Raw genomic sequence first — 22,032 nt, forward strand, 5'->3', positions numbered from 1 at the left:
CAAAGTCTTCCCTATGTTTCGTAACCAATTTGCTCAAAAGGTTGGTCAACTTAATCTTCGACCAAAGTAGAGAAAGACCAGTATTTGAAGCAACTTTAATATTTCTTACTGGTAACTTCTTATCGTGCGCATGGTTTAGCCTAGGACTAAAATTTACAAGCAGGTCCTGAAGGAAGTGTCTTTGCCGCAGCTTCAGTACTTATGATGTTCTTCTGGGAACATTACTCTAACTTATTATGTAATGAGCTCTTCACAACCACGAAGATTATTATGAGAGGCAAAAATGACTATTACCTCCCCTTGGCAAAACTGTTGACAGGCACAAGGAATTTCATGTGTGACTGATTAAGATTTAACCCAGGACTTTCGTTTTAGTAGTATTCAAAATCAGGCAGCACCTGGGTGGTAACTTGCCTTTCTTCACACCGATGACATCAAGGACATTATGGGGGTCATAACGAACCCTGGTGGTTCAGCCACATAATAAACAGCTTGAGGGTCGCCATAGGTGGCCCTCCTCCACCGCCAGGCTGCCTGACGGTGGAAGGCATCCTTATCCGACAGGGCAGCACTGCTGCCCTTTGGAAGATGATCCCTACTGCCCCCAGCCTTCCCTGGCGGGTTCCCCTGCCAAATAAATGGTGGCAGAAGGGGTGCTCCAGGGCCCCCCTGGGGGCCCCTGCACTGCCCATGCACTTGGCATGGGCAGTGCAAGGGCCCCTGTGCAGTGCCTTATCGCGCAGGTCACTGCCCGATTTACAGGCAGTGATCTACGTGACGGGTGCAGCTGCACCCACTGCCCTAGACATTGACGGCGGCTCCATGAGGAGCCGCCAGCAATGTCCCGCCCAGGCATTCTGCTGGGCCGGCAGGCGGAAACAATGTTTCCGCCCGCCGGCCCAGCAGAATGTTTATTAGGCGGCCGGCAGGATCCCAGGTGGGCTGGTGGTCAGTAGAATGACTGCCGGCCTGAACACGGCGGTGAAAACTGCTGTGTTCATAATGAGGGCCAATGTGTTGGAGGTTCCATGTTTACAGTCTCAGGCAGTTAGACTGGGGATGAGCTACCTATAACATCTGCTTCTGGTGGAATCTGCTGTCTGTACTTGAACCTTTGCACGTCTACTGAATAAAGCCTTCAGATAAACTTCTAGGTGTCCAAAAGTTCCTGCGCTATTTACCTGCCAACTTAAACCACTACATTGACAATGAGATTTAAAGAACCCAGTGATGCCTAAAGCTGATCTGTTCTACAAGGACTTTGAGTGTAGGAGAAAAGAAGCTGCTCTTCACAACTTAGAAAAACGTGGGTGCAGCTTTAGTACTGATGACACCAGTGCCCTATGACAAATAAGCAGCCTTGCAAAAAAAGAAAAACTACTATTGAGAGTGACATTTCCATTAAGGACTTTGGATGCCAGGAGGTTAGAATACTGTCACCCCATTACCACAAAAGGGTATTTTATTGCTAAGATGAGGATTGACAATTCTTCCTACAAGAGACCCCCAGTGGGAAAGGTGCCCAAGACCACAGGGGTGTCTAAGGGTACATCAACGTTGTCTTCACGTCCCCAGTGGTTAGTGATTTCACTGAGGGATATTCACCTGAAGAACTCTGCCCAAGATAACACTGCTGTGTGGCAGTTCACAGTGGTGTATTATCAATGAGTCTTTAACCCAACACAACTGCTTTTAAACACAATGCTGTGTGAGAAAACCCATGAGAAATCGATGACAGTGCTGAGCATCATTTCAAAACAATGTTTGATAGGATTTACAAGAAATATTTAAAGATGGTTTATTGTAACAGTGAATAATTTGTGCTACAGATGCTACACTACTGGCAGTAAAATATCTCATGGACAGTGCACTCTTAGAACACCTTCAGGCTGTGGATAGTTGGCAGTGAATCATTTCAAATATACTATAGGTCGAACTGATTCTTTTCTAGATGCTCTGCATTTACAAAGCTCATGCTTACCCTTTAGACAGTGTGTGATCTCGATTCTTTCGTCTCCAACTGCTAGCTGTCGGATTGTGTCTCCGAACAGATTCAAGAATGAAGTGTGCTCAATGTCATCGCATCCTCCTCACACAGAAAGTGTAATGTCTTACTCGTGGTCTACACAGACACTGCCTTAGATGTGTGTGTTGTGACTACGATAGAGCATTACCTCATGCAGTCAGTTTGTCACAAACTAAGAAGCTCCTAATGAAAGATTTTTCTGTGTATGGTTTAATGACAAGTTGATCCAATTATGAAAGTGCATCGCCATTGTTAGGAAGAAGCTGCCTGTAACACATTTGTATTTCTGTTTTACTAATGATTTAAGTTTGTACGGTGATTCAAAAGTATGAGTTTTAGCATGTGCTCTTAGTACTATTAAATGATTTAATGGCCAATGCTTTCTTCCAGATGGACTTTTGTTTAAAATAATTTTTTATAAAACATACTGTGATGTTAAAGCAAATTTCATTGTCTTTTTCCTCTAATTGAAATTCAAGCATTTCATAATTGTTCATGTGGCAGGAGTTTAGTATGATCTAGAATTTATAATACACACTGCTTTAAATGTTGTGCATTTGGTTGGCGAATGCTGCAGCTTTTGTCCCCAGTACTGTTTTCTACTAAATTCTCTTCTGAGTTACTCCTCATGCAGGTTTTTGCAGCTGCTTGCCACTATGGCTCACTTGGTGGTGCACCCGTCCAGGGTTCAACGCAAGACCTGTTTCCCAAAATGCGACGCTTATGAGACGCTGAGGCAGGGGCCTGGCTTTGCTGCTTCCTGCAGCTGCAACACACTTGATAGTGGACCTGCCCAGGGTATGAAGTGCACCTTGCCTCCATCATGGATGGGAGACTCGGAACACGAGGCAGGTGACCTTTGGACTACGCTGACTGCTATGAGCCGGGAATCCTTGTGGCTGGTGGCCTAAGGAGACTGGATCTGCTGGCTGGGAAGTCTGGACTGTTGGTGCTCTGCAACATGCCCGACCGAACTTGCTAGGTGAGGAGGCAGATGTCAGGCCCTCGCTGACATTCCTTCCTTTCGGTGCCAAGCCTCCTCTCCCCTTTTCACCAGCGAGCAGAGGACGTTTGGAATGGCCCATGACTTGGCGGATGCCCTTGAGGTTGCCACTGCTCCTGGAGGGGTCTGGGGACAGAGGTGAATGTTGTGCCCACCTTTTGTCGCTGTTACACCCCACATCTTGCCTTAACTTAAGAAGGCCTGCGCCCTTACTGGTGTATATCCAATTTCGCCTGAGGTGCCCTGGGGGTAGAATGGGAGAGAAGCAATGGGCTGGGACTTGCCTGCAGCCAGAGGTGAGTGCTAGGCGCTTCCATGGGACACTACTCACCCTCCCCTCACACGCGGCAGAGACTACTGTGCATTTTCTCCCCAGCAACGATCTACCTTCGTATTTCTTGAGGAACTGCACCTCTGAGCCTAACTCACCTATCACAGGCCCAGCAATGGGGAGAACACAACACCACAGAGAAAGTGACATGAGCTGTGCTGCTCCCAAAGACAGCATGCCCTCCAAACTCGACACCATAAGGGCCACCACTGTGTTCCCACAATATGCTTTAGAGTCCAAAATTGATATGTTAGTAGTGGACATGGGCTTTTTACGGAATGTTCACCACAAAATGGTGGACTGCCTAAAACAGGTCGAGGCGGAACTGGAGACACTAGGCTCTATGTCCAGGGGGGATGCAACTGACCTGGACACCTTGACAGGGAAGACCAAAGTTCTAGAAAAATTCATTATGAACCATGAGGACAGGGCTAGGAGGTATAACCTAAGGGTGATTGGCTTGTGACAGTGTGGGGAGGGCTTGTCAATGCTTACTTATCCAGACGAAGGACGAGGTCATTGCTCCGAAGGGACTGTCTAAGCATTTTGCGCTTGACAGGGTTCACAGGGTGTCTGCAAAACCCCCTGTCTCAAGGCCCTGTTCTTGTCTGGCTGTAATACTATTGAGACCGAGATTTCATTCTTCGACAGTCACGCAATGCTGTACCTTATCCTGTGGACGATGTCAAGGTTTCCAATTTCCCCAATTTCACAATGGCTGTGTAGAAACACAGGGCTTCTTTTATTACATGTGAAGAGGAGGCTCAGAGAACTGGGAATCCAGTATGCCCATTTGTTTCCTTCCAAGCTGCACATCCAACTAGAAAGGAATACAGACTTTTTCAATACGCCGGAGGAGGCTTTGCAGTAGTTGGACACATACAACTCTGAGAGCTGCTATCACCCAGACCCACTGACTGTGAGGGTTCAATGTATAGGGACTTGTGCTGTGCAAAGGGAGGCAGAAAATGGCCCACACAGCAGCAGCTCTATAAGGGAGGAGAGGCACAGTGGCAATAAAGGTGCAAGACAGCTTCAGCTCCAGGGAACATGTGAGTTCAAGTGATGATGACAAATTTGGCTGCCAGCAGCACCTCTGGGACAGATAGTCTTCTACTGACTCAAATCACACCTTGCACTGCAGAGGAAATTATATGAAAGTCAATTAAATGTTCTTTGTTATGTTTATTAATCCTTTATTATTACAAGTTCAGGTAAATTTTTGCATATGTCAAAATTCAAACGCCGAGAAGGGTGGATATCTCGCTTTACAGACCATGGCCTGGGATCTCTGTATTTGAGCATCTATGGGTTATCGCCTACCTACCATTGGTGTCACAGGGGTCTGGCACCGAGCTGGCTTCTGCTGTCACCTAGGAGTTCAACAGTTTGGACAACGTAATGTGACATAATCCTCCTGGGGGGTACAGTTGGTGGAATGTTTGTATGGGTTTGGGACTGTTACCTTTAATTATTGCTGGTGCCTGCTTTGGGTATGAATGTATTTGGGGGACTAACCAGTGGGGGGGGGGGGGCAGGGCTGACCCCCTGATGCGAAGGACCAAAACTGAGTACGATAGCTGACACTTGCCCCAGTAACAATACTCACCTAGAAGGAGCAGGGCTTTCATTCCCCTAGTAAGCGATATAAAGTGCAGGCCTACATTAAGCAATGCAAGGTACAGGTTGCTGTTCTACAGGAAACACACCTTAATAAGTTGGAGAGATTGACATTACAGAATAAGTGGTGGGGGAGGGTGCACTAAACTAGCTTATTACTCTTTGCTTGCAGAGTGCATATTTGGATCCTACAAGGGGTGCCCTTTCTTCAATAAATTGAAGAAATCTCTATCTTTCTTCATTATCCTTTGGTGGTTTGAGGAGAGTTTAACTGCACGGCTGACCCATCTCTAGACACATCCCATCATTTCCCTTCCCCCTCACCAACGTACATGGTGGCAAGGGCCTTTCAGGACTGGAGGAGCGAGTGCGACCTGGAAGATATCTCTAATTAGCATAATCCCCAATGCAGAGAATATTCCTATTACTCAGGGACGTCCAAACTCTATGCGGCTGGATGTACATGTTTGCAGGGGTTCACTGAGTCATAGGGTTCTACACGCAGAATACCTTGCAAAAAAGTCACTCAGACCAAAACCTATTTCTGCTCGCTCTCCGATGGGATATCCCTAGGCCACCCATCCCCAACTGGTGGCTTTGTACGGACGTTTTTGAAGACCCTAGGTTCCGAGAGTCAATGGAATCTGTTATTGAAAACTTTTTTTTTTTTTGGGAGAATGAGGGGAATGCCTCCTCGCCCCTAGTGAAATGGGAGGGATTTAAGGTGATGGTCACAGACCATTGCCTGGTGGCAATGAAGGGAATTTGGGTACAATTACTGACCGAAATCACCAGTCAGTAATACCTCCTTGATCAACTGAAGAGGGAGGGACCCCGTGACACCCCTGCCCCTTAGCGGGTACTGGAGGGAAGCAGAAACCTTTGGAGCTCCTAGAAAGCCTGAGAGGGGTTGACGACCATCAATATATCACAAAAGCCCACAGTGAACAGGATAAGTGGGGCTAATTGTTAGCTTGGGTTGCTGACCCCTCCTGCGTCCACCAACAAATATTACCTTTTGTTAGAGCCGACGGGACTCAGGTATACACCCAGGCAGACATCAATGCAGAAATTCAGGACTACTATGCCCAACTCTATAGAGCCATTCCAGGCCCTGGTTTCCAGGCATTGAATACATATGTTATGAATGCATGGACTGCCAGAGTGGGGTGTAAGATAGCATCAGCCCTGTGGGGGGATATTCGGGTGCAATAGGTGTGTCGTGCTATCAAATCCCTGCCTCGGTGTAAGACCCCCGGAACAGATGGATTGCCTATTGAGTTTTATTCTAAGTTCAGTGATATCCTGGCTTGCAGGTTGACTATGGTATGTAAACCTCCAGCAATACGAGAGGCCCTAGTAATATCACTCTTAAAAGCCGGGAAAGATGGAGACCTGGCATTCCCCCTATAGGCCACTCTCAATCCTGAATGTGGATTATAAAATTCTTAGCAAAATGATTAGTCACTAGACTCCAACTCTACCTGGAAGGATACTGTGCACCCAAATCAGTCCCAACCCACAGTACCATACTGAGTATCAGGCAATTAACAAATATACTGCACTCTCCCCCCTTAACGAGCTCTAGAGCTTTGGTAACGGCTGTGGACATAGAGGACGCCTTTGATGCCCTGATTTGGAAACATTTATATACTGTCATGCATTGCAAGGGGCTGGGCAGTGTTTACCTCACCTGAACCAAACTTCTCAACACTGACCGCACTGCCTGGGTGAAGACTGGAAGCTTTATCTCAAACACCTCCCATTCTAAAACAGGTAACAGACAGGGAGGCCCCTTATCCCTGGCGCTTTTTGCCATGGCAGGTGAACTGCTTGCCCTCACTCTCCAGCCAGCCCATTCATATCGGCAGTCTCCAGATAGATAATAGAGCACTTTATATTTCATTGTATGCAGATGACCTGCTGCTTTATCTTCATGGGGAGCCTTTGGATGTAGCGGGTGCAACAGAAGCACTGTGTTAGGGCTGGAGGTAAACTGGACTACATCACACCTATACCCCATTTGCAAGCCAATAACGTGAAATACGCCCACTAGACATAACAGAAAATGTACATTGGGTTCCCCAAACCTTCTCTATTTAGGATTTCACATCCATTGTTTTTAAATTCAATTGTTAGAAGACAACATACACATGCTTCTCTTCATCATAATGTAGCCTTTTGGCATTCACTTCTACTATAGGATACTGAGTCAGGCTGCAGTGGCCAAGAAGGTGATGTTGCCCAGATTACTGTATTTTGTCTCTATGCTCCCGATCCAAGTGCCCTGTCACATATTTCAGGAAATAGACAAGTTACTATTGTCCCTGCTTTGGGGCACGCAGCACTATAGAAATTCCTTGGCCAAACATCGGCTCCCTGCTATAGAGGGAGGCCTGGTGTTCCCCACTTTGTGCTATATTATTTGATAGGGGGGACGAAATGTAGAGTAGCAAGTTTTTGGACCCCCTCGCAAGGACAATGCAGGCGTCCCCACACTCACCACATGGTTGCGGGTAATCCTCAACCCGTCATGTAAAACACAGGGTGCTATGCCTCATATTCAGATTGACAGGCTTAAGCGCTCCTAGTCTAGGGCACCACAGAGAACACATGATAAATACCTCTACTCTAAGGGCCTCCCGTTAGCAGAAGTATCTGTTGTAAACCATAAGTGTGACTAGAGGCGACAGCAGGATTGGGACGGGCTGGTGTCTGAACTCTTGAAAACCTCTTCAAGAGCCACACACATAGACCCTTTAAGACTCCACTCGATGCATTTTTTGCTCCCCAACCACTGGTTTTTAAGGGTTGTAGTCCGGAACTGTTGGCATATGGGGGTGCACGAACCACCAATTCAGGATGCCCTACAAGTCATATACACCATGTCCGCTACAATTAAAGACACAACGTTGCTGTATAAAGCGCTTAGTCAACAAGCCAAGGGGAACTTGTGAGACCAGTGGGCAACGGATATGCAGCTCCCCACTTTGGACAGGGTTTGGACCACTATATTGTGACGCATCCCCTACACGTCAAGGAATACGAGGTTCAAGCTCATCCAATACTATTTCTTACACAGAGCGCACCTTATACTTTAACAAATAAATATCATGTTCTCCGAGGCGCAAGCAGAGTGCCTGAGTTGTAAACTAGAAGATGTGAATTTCTATCAAATTATTTGGTAGTGCCCTGCCCTCTTCCAATACTGGGAGAAGATTGTTAGATAGATTGCAATGGCAACAGGTTGCCACATCCTTAAGTCGCCAGCCTATTGTTCACTTATCCTTTTTCCTAGGCCTCAAGCGAAAGCAATAACTTCTAAATTTATTGCACTGTCATTAATACTTGCTTGTCACATAGTTGCTATCACCTGGAAAGATACCTGAAGTCTGGGCCTTTGGCAATGGAGCCCTGAGATTTTGAAGTGGACGGCATGCAGGAAGTTGGCTTGAAACCCACAGAACAGGCACAGGCATGGAGCTAAATACTGCGTGGTTGATACACAACTGACTATGTGGGGAGAAATGTCTCCCCTCAGGGGAGTGAGAGGGATAGGGAAAACAAAATGGGATCCCTCCCTGGACTGAAATTAATCCCTGCTCCTCCCACCTAGGGACCTTATCCACCTCGTCAAAGGCTACATTTGCTACCCAAGCAGTGTCCCCACAGATGCCATTTACTTTACTGAGAATATATTCCCTACAATACATGACACCCTACCATACAACCCTCAGTTCCTGATTATTTTCCTTTCTTTGTCAATTATGTTTTGTTCTTCTTGTTCAGGCATAGTGTATATCAGCAGCTGTGATTATTATTATATGTATAGTTGGACACATTCCCCATTGACTGTGACCACCCCTACACCATAATAATTAGAGTGACATGTAATTGCAGTAATCTGAAACTGGTTGATGGGGGAAATGTTTATACCTACAAGGATGATACTGTTGAAATATGTTTCCCATTGTGTGTACATTGAGGCATAACTACATGTGGTCACTGTTATAACCACTGTAACTTTTTAGCAAAATTATAAAAATTCAGTTTAAAAAAACAAAAAACAATGACAAGTGCCAGTACTAGGGTCATTAGCAACCTATTTAATGGATTTTAGTATATGTTGCAACAAGTTTAATTTCATACACCCTCACTGGCTGAGATTTTGCTTTGGTTGTGTTTAATACTGTCCAGTTGATTGTGCTGAACCCTCTACTGTGTGAATCTCCTTTAGTGTTAATAAGTTACTTTTGTTGTGTTGAATCCTGTTCCATGGGTTGTACTGAATCCTGTTCCATGTGATTCTCCCTCATTGTTTGGTAAGCGCTTGGGTAATGGTGAACCTTATTTTGTATTTTTCTCCTTCAGTGGTTGAGAAGTGCTTGGGATGTGTTGAACCCTCTTCCGTATAACTTTCTCTCAGTCGTTGAGAAATGCTTGGGTTGTATTGAATTTTGGTTCTGTGTGATTTTCTCTCAATGGCTGAGAAAAGTGAGGGCTGTGTTTGCTCGGGGGAGGGGTCGTATCCCTCATTTCTATGTGCTTAGTTTGTTTAAATATGTTGGTTTACATATTTGATATTTGTACTCTTGGTTCTCTTTGAAGGCACTTTCACACTCAGTCCTTCATCAGGTTGGTCTGGTCAAATGATCTGGTGTGTGTTGAGTGTTGAACTGTTTTCTCTTGGGTGGTGTGGTCATGTATAGTTTTAGAGTGACCTATTATATATGTGTGGTCTTTGGAATTTGGTTTGTTTGATTTATGTGTCTCATTCTATTTGTTTTTCATTACTGGTTATTGTGATGCTGTTTGGGGGACATACATGGTAACTTGCCTCTCTTCTCTCAATTGAAATGATAGAGCGTTATTTGTTGGAGGTTCTATATTAATAGGCTCTGGCAGTTAGACCTGGGCTATGCTATCTCTAACATCTGCTCCAGTTGTGGTCTGCTGTACGTAATTGTACCTCTGCCTGCCTATTAAATAAAGCCCCCAGTTAAACTACAAGGTGTTCCCATGTTGCTGTGCTATTTACCTACCAACTTAAATCACTACAGCCCAGTACCAAACCAAGCATACCGGACTGCATTTACCAATGTTGCCTGACAAGCTAATGGTTCTCACATACATGTATAGTAATAGTATAACACATTATATTGTGGGGTGATCATACTGATTTGACTCATTTTCCTTTAGCAAATGAAATGAAACAGGACAGAGACACTGCAATCTACATTTTCACTGGACACTCAACTAATGGAATTAAAAGACCCCACATAAAGCACGCACATCAAGTTGTGAACAAACTCCACATTGTTGGGAAATGGCAAGATATCAGCTGTTTACATGTGTTCACACACTAAGTATTGAGAGAAACCTTTTTAGGAGTTTAGATACCTGTTACACTCACATACACATTACTTTCAGAAGTGCATGGCCATTTTACAAAAGCAACCATGCACCAATGGCATTATCATGGCAAATGAATAAACAAAAACGAGTTGTAACATGAAGGAGTAAATAGGTTAAGCTAGATAACTTTCCTTTATACTCACTATATCTGGGTCTTTCTCCAAAAATAACCTCATCAGGAGGGCAAGTTCTTCCGAGCATGTTCTTGAACTCATTAACAATACCAGAAGATTAGTTAATAGGTGCTGGCACTCTAAAAAGATAAACACTGCATCTTATTTTTATGTTACACAAGAAATAGAATTACGATTAAATACTTAAAAAGGAAGAGACTTATATATAATCCTATAACTCTTACGCAAGCACTGTTATTAAATTATTATTTACAGAATATTTCGAGCCATGAGCTCGATCAAGGAAACACTTAATCAAGGAGAAACATATATATTTTTTAAATATTATTCATTGCCTACAACATTTATTGTCCCTGTCTTTTTTAATTTAACTAAGTCTATACAGATTTGTAAAAGATGAAAAGCTACTTAGAGTAAAAAAACATTTTACTTCTATCATTCGTCAAGTTGGAAAAAGTAGTTAACACACATAAATAGGAAGACACCTCACTAAAATGTTTACGAATCAATTTAAAAGATAATGCTGAAGCAGAATCCCACCGTTCAAGGCAATTACAAGATTGAATTTGAACTGAACAGAGGAAAAATAAAGGAAAAGGAGGAGAGTGAGCAGGAATGTAGGGGGAGAAAAAATCAATCAAAATAATATTTCTTGATTTGTACATGCACTCATGATTAGCTTTCTGCAAGTTGCCATTTGAAGGGATGTAAAATATGCTGAATTACTTATCAGGTCCTTTAGGCCACACTTCTCTATTCTTGTCCTCCATATGGCAGGATATTGATTCGGTCTACCCAGCCAAATTGTTAAGGTTGTCCAAACACAGATCATTCACTCCATCTTAGAGATGGTTAACACACAGGTATTGTTCAGTAACAGATAGTATGCTTCCATCCAATGCTCAACTTAAATCCCAATTAACGGTCATTCATATAACCGAGCATAGGACTCCAGAGAGAGCTACTGGATGTTGAGGAATACAAAAGAGTTATCAGACCCCGTTCAGGGAGGCCATATGATGGTTATTGATGTCTGCTGGTAATGTCCTGGGATAAATCCTACTCTACCTCTGCAACTTGAGCTGAGTACAACTCCTTCTGCCCTGGAATATCAGAGTTCCAAGCCAAGCAGTCACAGGCATAAGAAAGCAATCATCATACAGACACAATACAACAATTTCAAGACTGCTTCTCAGCTTTTATGGAAAAATAAAGTACTTTAATCTCACAACAGAATTAAATCCTGTACAATCTAAAGGGTACTAAATATAAGGTTGTAATACACTGTGCCCCAATAGAGAGGCTTTACACCCTCCTTTTTGGCAATCGTTGTCCCACTTGCTATGGTCAAGATTCTGCTATGACCATCGCCCAACCTTCTACGGATTCACGTGCAGATTGCTCAAATGTTCTCACTGTTTCAAGGACAACTCAGTACAAGATTCCGATTTTAGGAAGCCGTGGCAGACTTAATTGCATACCTTAGTGTTCTGTCCCCCAGTGCGGTCTAATCCCCATGGTCTACCAGATTTTTGTCTCAGTCCAGGCAGTCTGAATAATGCAGATTGCACACTGCACTCATGAAAACAACTCTTCTTCTGCAACAGCAGCATCACTGGGGAGAAGGGGTGGGTTGAAGGGGGATTAGGTGCGCTTAACAGCAGCACCTTACTTTGGCAGTGTTGGCAGATTTATTTAGCTGCAGTCAAGCGCCCAGCAGCTGTGGTACCTTCAGATCAAAACCATCTCAGAAGTGTTGTCAAGGCGGTGAGATCTCTGGGCTGGTCTGGGCTCTTCACTTTGGTGGTGACAGGACACTTCACCAGCGTAAACACCATTCTTTCAAAAAACAAGGTAAGCTGCCAGGTGATAAGGGATTACACTATCTGTTACGATCTTGGTACTGCTCACTCTGGGACTGTGCAGAGAGACTGGGGAATCCATTTGCAGCATATGTCATCCTAGTTATCTCTAATAGGTATTCAGCTTTCTCTGGGGCTACTTATGCAGGGAGCGCTCTGGGCTTTCTCCTCCTCCTGGAGGACATCTCCTGCTGGGCCAAGACATACTCCTTCCTTTCTCAGTAAGCGGGGAGGGTACAAGGCTCTTTGAGAAGACCCTTAGTTCCTCCAGCTGAAAGTACCGACTTTAGATCATGTACCTAACCTCTGAGGCACTGGCTGTAAGGCAAACACTAGACCTGGTTGCAAAGCAGCTCTTCCGGTACTCTGTGGAGCACTGCATTCCTTGGACAAGACTAACTTTGGACTGGAATGAAGTGGGGTGGTATGGAACCCACCTTTATACACACTTTCCAGACAGGCTAGTTTGGATTCACTCTGTAAGGCCTCAGAACAAGTTGGGTTAATTCTCTTTCAAATGTTATTTTCAGGCTCCTTGTCTGACAAAGCCAGCCTTCACAGCAGTTAGCAACAGGGCTGGCTCCAAGCAGTGTTGTGAAGCCTACATGGGCTCCCTCCATCTTAACTTAGTTTTATACTTGGTATTTTACATATTTTAGGCTAACATCACCTTTTCGCATTGCTGTTTTACACATTTAATGCTTGCACAATATTATTTTGAGAAGATGCTGTACATGTTGCTTGTTTTCAGAAAGCCTTTCTTGCTATGTAATCTATACACTCTGTTGAAGGCTAAGAGCATAGAACAACATATCTTAGTGCTAGGGTTGCCAGTTCAGAGACAGCTTCTAACATCTAGACAGATCACTGCACCAGAGTTGTACCTTTAACAAACTGTGATTCTGATTACATAAACGTTGAACTGCCCTACAGGGGTGGGAGGAGCACTCCGGCCACTACTGTCCTGAAATAAAGCATGTGTTCAACATGCAGCTCTGCTGACCTTCCATCTTGCAGGGAAGGAATGCCAACTTCACTGTAGACCCGCTCCCTGGCTTAATTCTCCAGAGATGGTGGTCTCAGGCTATCCTCCTAGATCGGGCAGAGGGTACACCCGCAGTGCTGTCAGAGTGTAGGTAGTAATAGGTAAGAAGATATAGATCTAAGATAATCATGGTCAGACTATTCTTTTCACCATGTTAGTAGCGCTGGTTACAATGCTTTGTTTCATCTGCCTAGTAATCACAGCTCATTCTCTCTATTTAACAATACAATTGTTTCAACAAATGTTTGAAAAGTTTTATCGATATCTTTATTGTGTTTACGCAGGATATGTATGAACAAAACAACAAAAGGGTAAGATCTGTTTCTATGACTTCCCTTGGGAGTCTGAGTATCATTTTCGAGGTTGTGGAAATCATTTGTTACCCTGGGAAGGTTGGGGGTTCAGGTGAGGCAGTATGGGATGATGGCAGTTCCAGAAGGAGTAGATGAACTCAGTCCCCTCATCCTGAAGTTACGTCGCCCTAATATGCAGTCCTACTTTTTAGTGGGAAACATATAACATGGCACCACCAATGTTTATATGACAGGTACTTATTTAAGTGATCTCCGAGTAGTTCTTATGTGTGCCCAAGGTTCCCTATTCACCTTAAAATGGATTCATCCATGGTGTTAGGGATTAATCCTCCTCAGCATTATAGGAAGCACCTATATTTATCTGTAGGTTGTTCAAGCTTGAATATTTAAAAGGATACTTCACTATAGTATGTTTCCTCTCTGAATTCCATTCATTAAAATGGTGAATGTTATTTATATTCCTGCTAATTGCAGACTTACTGTTACAGCACACTTAACATTACATGGGCTACCTAATGGGGATGGAGACGTTACCTTTGTGGTTGAGACTCATGAAGGGTATAAAACTGAAGTATTCTTCTCAGGGGTCACTTTTCCTGCAGTTGACACTGATGCACAAACATTTCACACACGCACTGAAGCTGCCTTACCAGGCCAATACAGCCTATAATGATTTAGAAATAGCATTAACATACTGTGAACATCAAAAATGGTTCTAAGGCACCCTACACGTGCATTACATAATACTACACTGGGTTACCTCAGCAATGATGGGGCAACATGGCTAGTGTAAAATGTCAATGCTAAATGGTGATGTCAGAATAAAACACATAAAATAAAAAACTAAGCTAAGGTGGAGAACCAGAGTGGGCCCCAAAAGTATAATTTTTTTTAAAAGGGGGGAGTGGGCAACAAAGTGTGAATTTTCTGCACTTAACTGTCATCAGCCTTCCTGAAGAAGTAAGCAGAGACAGACAAAAGGGCATGCCCTGCCAAAAAACGTTCTCACCTTGAACAATAGTTACTGCTGTCCCACCATTCACCCATACCATCTACCATATTGCAGTGCTCAGGAAGAACTAATTACATTTTAAAGGGCAGCACTGGCTCATCCTTTTTACTTCAATGTTCGAGTCTCTACCTTTCAGCCACAAGAATGTAGGCAATACACTTCCACTATCTGGGGTATCTCTCTTCACCCTTCATCGTGTGCCATGCTTACCAGGGGTTCCAAAATGCATACCACAGTTTTTAGTACTCAGATTCATACAACATACAGAATCCGACTACCCTACATGTGACACACACACACATTGTACACACACATCCTGGACATGCACACAAGATGTCATTGCTAGGTTTCGTGTTTCGCTTCACAGTGAAACTTTGCATAAGTGGGTTCAGAAGACTACACTCACCTGAACACAGGAAAAAGGTCTGGTCACTATATACATTCAAAAACAAGATACCTTGCCACCACCACTTTATAGGACACACCAAAGGCATTGGCAGCAGTGCACTGCAAACAATAAGGGCACACGTGGCGCTCCCCTGCAGATGGCAGGCAAAGCTGTAAACCTCCCACTGTCAGGGAAAGGCCTAGGCTTCAGTTCACACCTAGTTCAGCATGGAGCCATGACCACAATAAAAGCCAGGATGCTAGTTTCACATTGTTCAGGCACTCAAGGCAGGTGTACACACCCATTTACCATGAAAGGGGCATCTCAGTCCCAACTAGAGCTCAATCACCATTTTAATACTCCAGTTGCGAAAGAGGCAGGAAGCGCTTTTATGTATTTTATGACCAAATAAAAAGCTCAAAGTTAAGAGAATCTGTAATATTAATGCTTGGTCATAAGTATTCTTTTTGAATCCATGAACAGTGCACAATTCTTGGATCCCAAGAACATGTTTTCATGTAAAAAGTAACTTTAAATAAAAAATAAACCCATAAGATGCACCAATTCTGAACAACACATATCCTAACAGTCCCCATGTGTTTAATATAGTTTGTTAAGACATCAAATGAAAAAAAGCATTAGATGTCTATAAAAGGCAACATTTTGTAAACTTTTTTACTTCAATTTTTTTTTTAATCCTATTAGTCAGACCCATAACTGTGTGTTTGACTGAGAAGAGCACTGGTTTCGCCACTGGCTAAATCAGGGGTTGGAATTTTATAATCTATCTAATTGTTCAAAGGACGAAATGCTTCAGAAATCTCCTTAAACATACAAACATTCATTACTTTCATGTGTTGCAATACAATGAAATGACAAATAAAGGAAGCGCTCTCCTTACATCAGAGCTGATACTAGCATTTGATAAGACCCAAGCACTAATTAGGTCAAGGTTTGAATTCTAGCACGGCTCGGATTATGCCAAATTTCTGAACATATTGGACACACAGAGCTCTTTTTATGTCAAATGAAACTAACCTTCGGTACCTATCTTTCTGATGGAAATGTCTACCAGCAGATTCCTCACATTTGAATATCCACTAATTCCCCCTCCAGTCCCCACCACGTCCCTCAGGTGCTAGATTGGTCAGGTAACTTTTGCAATAGCTCTCTGGCGCCAGCAGAGTTCCCACGCTCTGTTATGACATCAGCATGGGATTGTGTGATGGGACTAATATAGCATCAGGTCTAGCACCCTGACATCAGTTCAGTTCTGATTTTGTCACAATTTTTGGTTCAGTATTCAGATGACTGACAATCAAGCAGTGGTGCAATAAAATACTAACTTGGCATTTCAAAAACTAAGGTAATACGGATTATCCAGAACGGGAAGAATGGAGGGTTGGTGAGGAATCTGCAGGTGAAGTATACACTAGAAAGTTAGTCTTGTTGATCTTATTGTTATACTGTCCTGATTATTACTGTTTTTATACTGTTATCTTGTTTTTTTTTAACAAATACTATTTTATCATGTATGATTGTTATCTTTGTTACTCAAAATGGCCTAGATCTCTAGACCGAATGAACTTAAATAATACACTAGAAAGTTTATTACTAAAAGTAAGTAAGATTTTCTTCTGATGGATAATTCTACCTACTGATTTCTCATCTTTGAGTGGATCTCAAAGCAACACTCCCCTTGAGTGTTAGGGCTGGAGAACTAAACCAGAAAGTCATGAAAGACGGAACAAGTCAATGTGGTTGTATCTTCTCCTTTCTGGTGCCTAGCAGAAGATCTTGGCAAAAGTATGAGTAGTGAACAACGAAGCTGCTGTGCAGCTATCCGCCACTGAGATCACTCTATAAAGGGCTGAAGTGGAGGATTTAACCCTGGTGGAATCAGCCCCAGTTCCCTCAGGTAGGACTTTCTTGGCTAGAGTATATCAAACTTTGATGTATGAAAAGATCCAGCAAGAACAGAGTTTGCTTTTCTACTGGCTTCCTTTTTTACAGCCTATGTACCCAACAAAGAGCTGGTAGTCTGAGTGAAATTCATTTATACTGCTGATGTAGAAACTCAGTGCATACTTCGTGTAGACCTTGTAAAGTCTCTCTTCCACCTTGGTGGGGTGTGGAGGAGGGAAAAAAGATAGTAGAGTGATGGACTGACTCAGATGAAATAGAGATACAACCTTTGGAAAGAAGGCAGCTTTAGTTCACAACATCAACTTGTTAACAGGGGCCAGACAGACAAGGCTAGCAACTCGCTCACTGAGAGCCAAGGTGATGGCAACTATGAAAAACTTTTTTCACATCAAAAGCCACAACTGTGCATGGGCTCAAAACCCACAAACAATTAAGGTCTTGTGAGGCATCATAAAAGAGGTTGGTGGATACATGTTTGTCAAACCTATCTAGAAATCTCATCACCATCACAGATTTGAAAATGGAAATCTTATATAGTAAACATAAAAATGTATGACCAGGCCGAAAGGTATCATTCAGATGAGGCCACCACACAGCCTTGTTGTGCAGAGCCCTCATATGCCAGCATGAAAGAGTGACCAGGAGGATACAGGCAGCCAACAGACCAAACAATCAAAGAACCTTCAGGAATGGGAATTGGAGTCCCATACAAAACATAAGAATCATATCCAGAATATCCTTTATCTTCTATGGATGAGGGAAAGCTTTGAGCGAGATGATATGCAGTACCACCCTCAATGAACAGGAGGAGCTAAAAGTGGCCCAAGGTGCGATTTTGGGATGAATGATCAAAAACCTCAAATCAAATAACAGGGAAGCTGTTGACTGGAAATGAAGGAACATCAGCCCAGGCAGCTTGGATTTGATCAGCCAGCCGTCCAAGTACTGTGATTCCCAACCTTCTGAGGTGTGATGCCACCACTGCCATCATCTCTGTGAAGAAGTGCTCATTTTAATTCAAAAGGTAGCACTTTGAATTGGTAATGGGCTGTACTCACCACAAACCGGAAGTCCTTCTTGTGGGACTGTAGGATCAAAACGTAAAAGGATGTATCCTGCCAGTCTAAAGACAATCCAGTCTTCTGGTTCCAGCACTGATAAAAAAAAACTTATCCTTTAACAAGCTCAACAGCAGATCGCCGTTCTTTTTAGGAGCTAGGAAGAACAGAGAGTAGCGCTCCTGTCCTTGTTTTTGCTCTGGCACCAATTCTACTGCTCCTTACTGCAGCTGGATCACTACTTCCTACTGCAGGATCTGCAGGTGTTCTTCCTGAACTGAAGCGGGATGGGGAGGGCAGCTGGGGGATACTGCCAGAAGGATATGGTGTACCCGTTTGTTATAATTGTAAGACCCAAAGGTTTGAAGTGATAGCCCTCCAGGACTGTAGAAAAAAGGTAGCCTTCTTTGCACTGGCAAGTTGTTCTCCTTCCAAAGCAAAGTACAGCTTATTCTCTTGTGATGCAGGGATGATGAGAAGGAAGAGGTGGAAGGGAACTGTCTGGTATGCCATTCGGTCTTCCCTCTGTATTGGTTACAAGGCGAATAAAGGGGTTTGATTTTCTTTAGAAACCTCTAGAGAACGAGTCTAGCTTCTCAAATGGAGGAAAGGTTCCTGGAGTGGACTGAAGTCCAATGAATATGCTGTTGCTCTACCTTCTTTGACATGCTCCAGCATCACATTTACTTTTTGTTCAAACAGGCTTCTCTGTCAAAGGACATGTCCAGTAGTTTTGTACATTAGAGGAGAACCAGGTGAACCGTAGGTATGCATGTCACTTTAAAATGGCCCAAGTACCAATTGATCTTCCCACACTGCGTGCAGTGTCAGACCAACTCGCTTTATGTACCTAGAGGCATCCTGGCCATCTTTTACTACTTTCAAAAAGTGATTCTTCAGAAGGTCTCGAAGATGCTTAACCACCATGGCTGCCATGTTTGAGAGAGCATGGGTATAGCTACCCAAGAGACAGGTGGCAGTAAGTGAGCAAAGGGCTAAGCTGCCATAAAAAAAAAAAAACTTTTTCTCTATGACTTCCAATTGCTGGGACTCAAGCATGTAGGATACCAGTGCAGACAGTGATAGGTCAATGACCTCTGCTGCTTGACTCATGATTGAATGAAAAGCTGACATTCCTGAAGGATATGGTTCCAGAATAGGGTCAATATCAATGACAAGAGACTTGTCCAACTCACTGGCCTTTTGGAGGACTAACATATCTGAAGACACCCCCGGAATTACCACCCTGGGACTGCCGACCCAAATCAACTCTCAGTGTAGTATGGGGTGTACTGGCGTTCCTCCAGAAGGTGTAAAGCCTCTCTCCTTGAGTGATGGATTTTGAATGGCCATAGTGATTCAGGTGAAGGTTGCAGCACCACCATTTTTGCCAAAGATGGCGCTGTAAGTAGAGCTGGGCTGTGGCCAATGTGGATGTGGCACAGGGCTAACCCTGACTGGAGTTGAAGTTTCCACTGATGCCACTCTCGAAGCTGGTGGGCATGGAGTGGCTCGAGTGATGGGGATGGTGCGGAATACAATCTGTATGGTACCAAGGGCATCATGGGGATGAAGTCATAGGGTACCGCAATGGGTCCTGTGTGGCCCTATGGACCTCCAGAAGGGACAACAGCCCTCCTAAAGATGTCCACGACCTGCATGAAGCCCAACGATCTGTCCTGGGCGCAGGGTACTCTGGGAAAGTGGGCACAGATGCCCATTAAGGAAAGGGAGGAGTTGGGAGTGGAGATGGTGGTGCCAGCTCAGTGGCACGGGTCAAGTCACTGGGGAAATCTCAAATAACTCTGGCTCTGGAGACAGAATCGGAGGGGGATTACCTGATTTTTACCTCTCCAGAGAAGAGTGCTTGTTCATCTACTCTGTCTTGTTTTAAGCCCTGGTGTATGGGTACACCCTTGATAGTGCCCTGGACCTGGCCCTTGACTGTGACCTCATCCATAGGCACCACTTATGACCCTCTTCAAAGCAAGCCATAAACAGCGTGGCCCTTTGCTTCTTCATGGCCTTTGGGTGCATCTGCTGGCAGCGATCAAAAGACGACATGTCGTGCCTCGACCCAAGGCACAAGAGGCAGCCTTTGTACAGATCTGTGATAGACAGTTAACTGTCATACTGAAGAAAAGTCTTAGAAACAGACCTCTTCTGAGGTGCCCGTGCCAATCTACACCAGCTGAAAACAATTTGAGAGGAAAAAATTATCCACGGTCCGTGAGATAACAAAGCTTCAGATGCATTGAAAGGCATGGCAAAAACAGAACTGACATCAGGCTGCTAGTCCTGGCGCTATATGGCTCTGAAGACATCATCATGACCCCATGACTGATGTCAGATTGGAGCATGGGTCCTCTACCAGTGCCGGAGCGCTATTGTAAAGGTTTTCAGACCAGTCTGGTGTCTGGCGATATTCAAAGATGAGAAATCTGCAGGTAGAAGTATCTATCAGAAATGTGACTAATCACAGGCACAGCATATGCAGGAGTTGGGATTATAAATGGACTCTGTTTAGTTTAGGTTTTCTCATCACAGAAGGGCTCTAAATATGCTAACCGGTATCTTATGCATGAGTTTTTATTACAGCAGACTTCATGAGTCAACACTGCTCTAATTGTGCAACATTGGCAGATTTACTTTTAGACATTCATTCGTATTTACAACATTTTACTGTAAACCAACTCAGATTCAACTTGCCTAAGTAGCCAACCACCAACAAGTAACAGTCATATAGATTACTCCGACTCTACCATTCTCCACTTGATCACACTGTGTACTTCTTGAAAAGAGCACTTCATCTCACTGTGTCACAGTTGCATTGTTTGCCATGATTGGGAGTATATACCAAGAGCTTTGTCAATGACTGGCCATTTATATTTTACAACCAGGTAAACTGTCAGTCAAAATGTTATGGCTTATCTACACAAACAGGTTTGGCTTGCATGTACAAAAGGTGGCTTTGCAATCATAAAAGGGCTTACATGAAGAATTTTATATCAGTAAACATACTCACAGGAGTTGGAATTTTGGCAAAAGTGGTTGTTCCTGTGGGGCCAGGATGTCTTGTGTATTTGTACACGAACAAACTTACATGTTTAATGATGTTCACAAACCTCTGTTGAACCCGGGGGTCTGGAATTCCTATAGCCCTACAACAAGTTTCATGCTTATTTTGTCCTTGGTAAAATTGGCCTAATCCCCTGCAGCACCAACCCTTTAGCTGACAGTTTACACGGAAGGGAACTCTCTGCAGTTGAGGTAATATTTTTGTCAATATATTAATGCTGCTCAAACTATTTATGGATCATTAATGCAAAGCCTTTATTATTAGGGTGAGCACTCTAAATAAACGTTGTAAGGTCACACTGCACTACTGCCCGTGGATCCAGTAAAAAAAAAAAAGAAGTGTGCAAGCATGTTTGAAAAGTTTAACAATATGAGGCTACTTATAATGCTTCCAGAATGCTCTCTGATTATATGCAAATGTTTGCAGAAGAGCGTAAGCAAGATTGAGAATTCTTTGCTTTCAAAATAAAATGTTCAGAAAAAAACGCAAACATTTTTTTGCTAAATCACTGTGAAATTTGAGGTACTATTTTGTTGAAGCACTTTTAATAAAATGTGTTGATGCCTGCCAGTATTTCCAAAACATATTCAGAATGGAAAATCAGTGTAACCATTTTCAACAAGATTATGGGAAACATGAAAACAAACATGCACTGGCAAAGCCAACCAATCCGACATTGGTCATCAGTCTTTTGGTTTTGTCAATGCATGTCTTGTTTTGACATTGTTTTTTTAACACTATTGCTGTGGGAGCTGCCAGGCCATCACCACTGTAACAAACATTGGTAAAAAGCAAAAACAAATGCTTGTTTCAAAAAAC

At 43.5% G+C, this 22,032-nt stretch overlaps 1 protein-coding gene across 1 annotated transcript in view; it reads right to left on the bottom strand.

Moving 5' to 3' along the window:
* LYST (lysosomal trafficking regulator) overlaps positions 1-22,032 on the bottom strand; it is a 2,674,875-nt gene that overhangs the window by 1,967,346 nt on the left and 685,497 nt on the right. The window contains 1 exon segment of the mRNA XM_069234946.1: positions 10,539-10,648. Coding sequence (XP_069091047.1) covers positions 10,539-10,648 — 110 coding nt within the window.

This window comes from Pleurodeles waltl, chromosome 5 (genome assembly GCF_031143425.1).
Source record: "Pleurodeles waltl isolate 20211129_DDA chromosome 5, aPleWal1.hap1.20221129, whole genome shotgun sequence".
In the NCBI taxonomy this organism is placed as follows: domain Eukaryota; kingdom Metazoa; phylum Chordata; class Amphibia; order Caudata; family Salamandridae; genus Pleurodeles; species Pleurodeles waltl.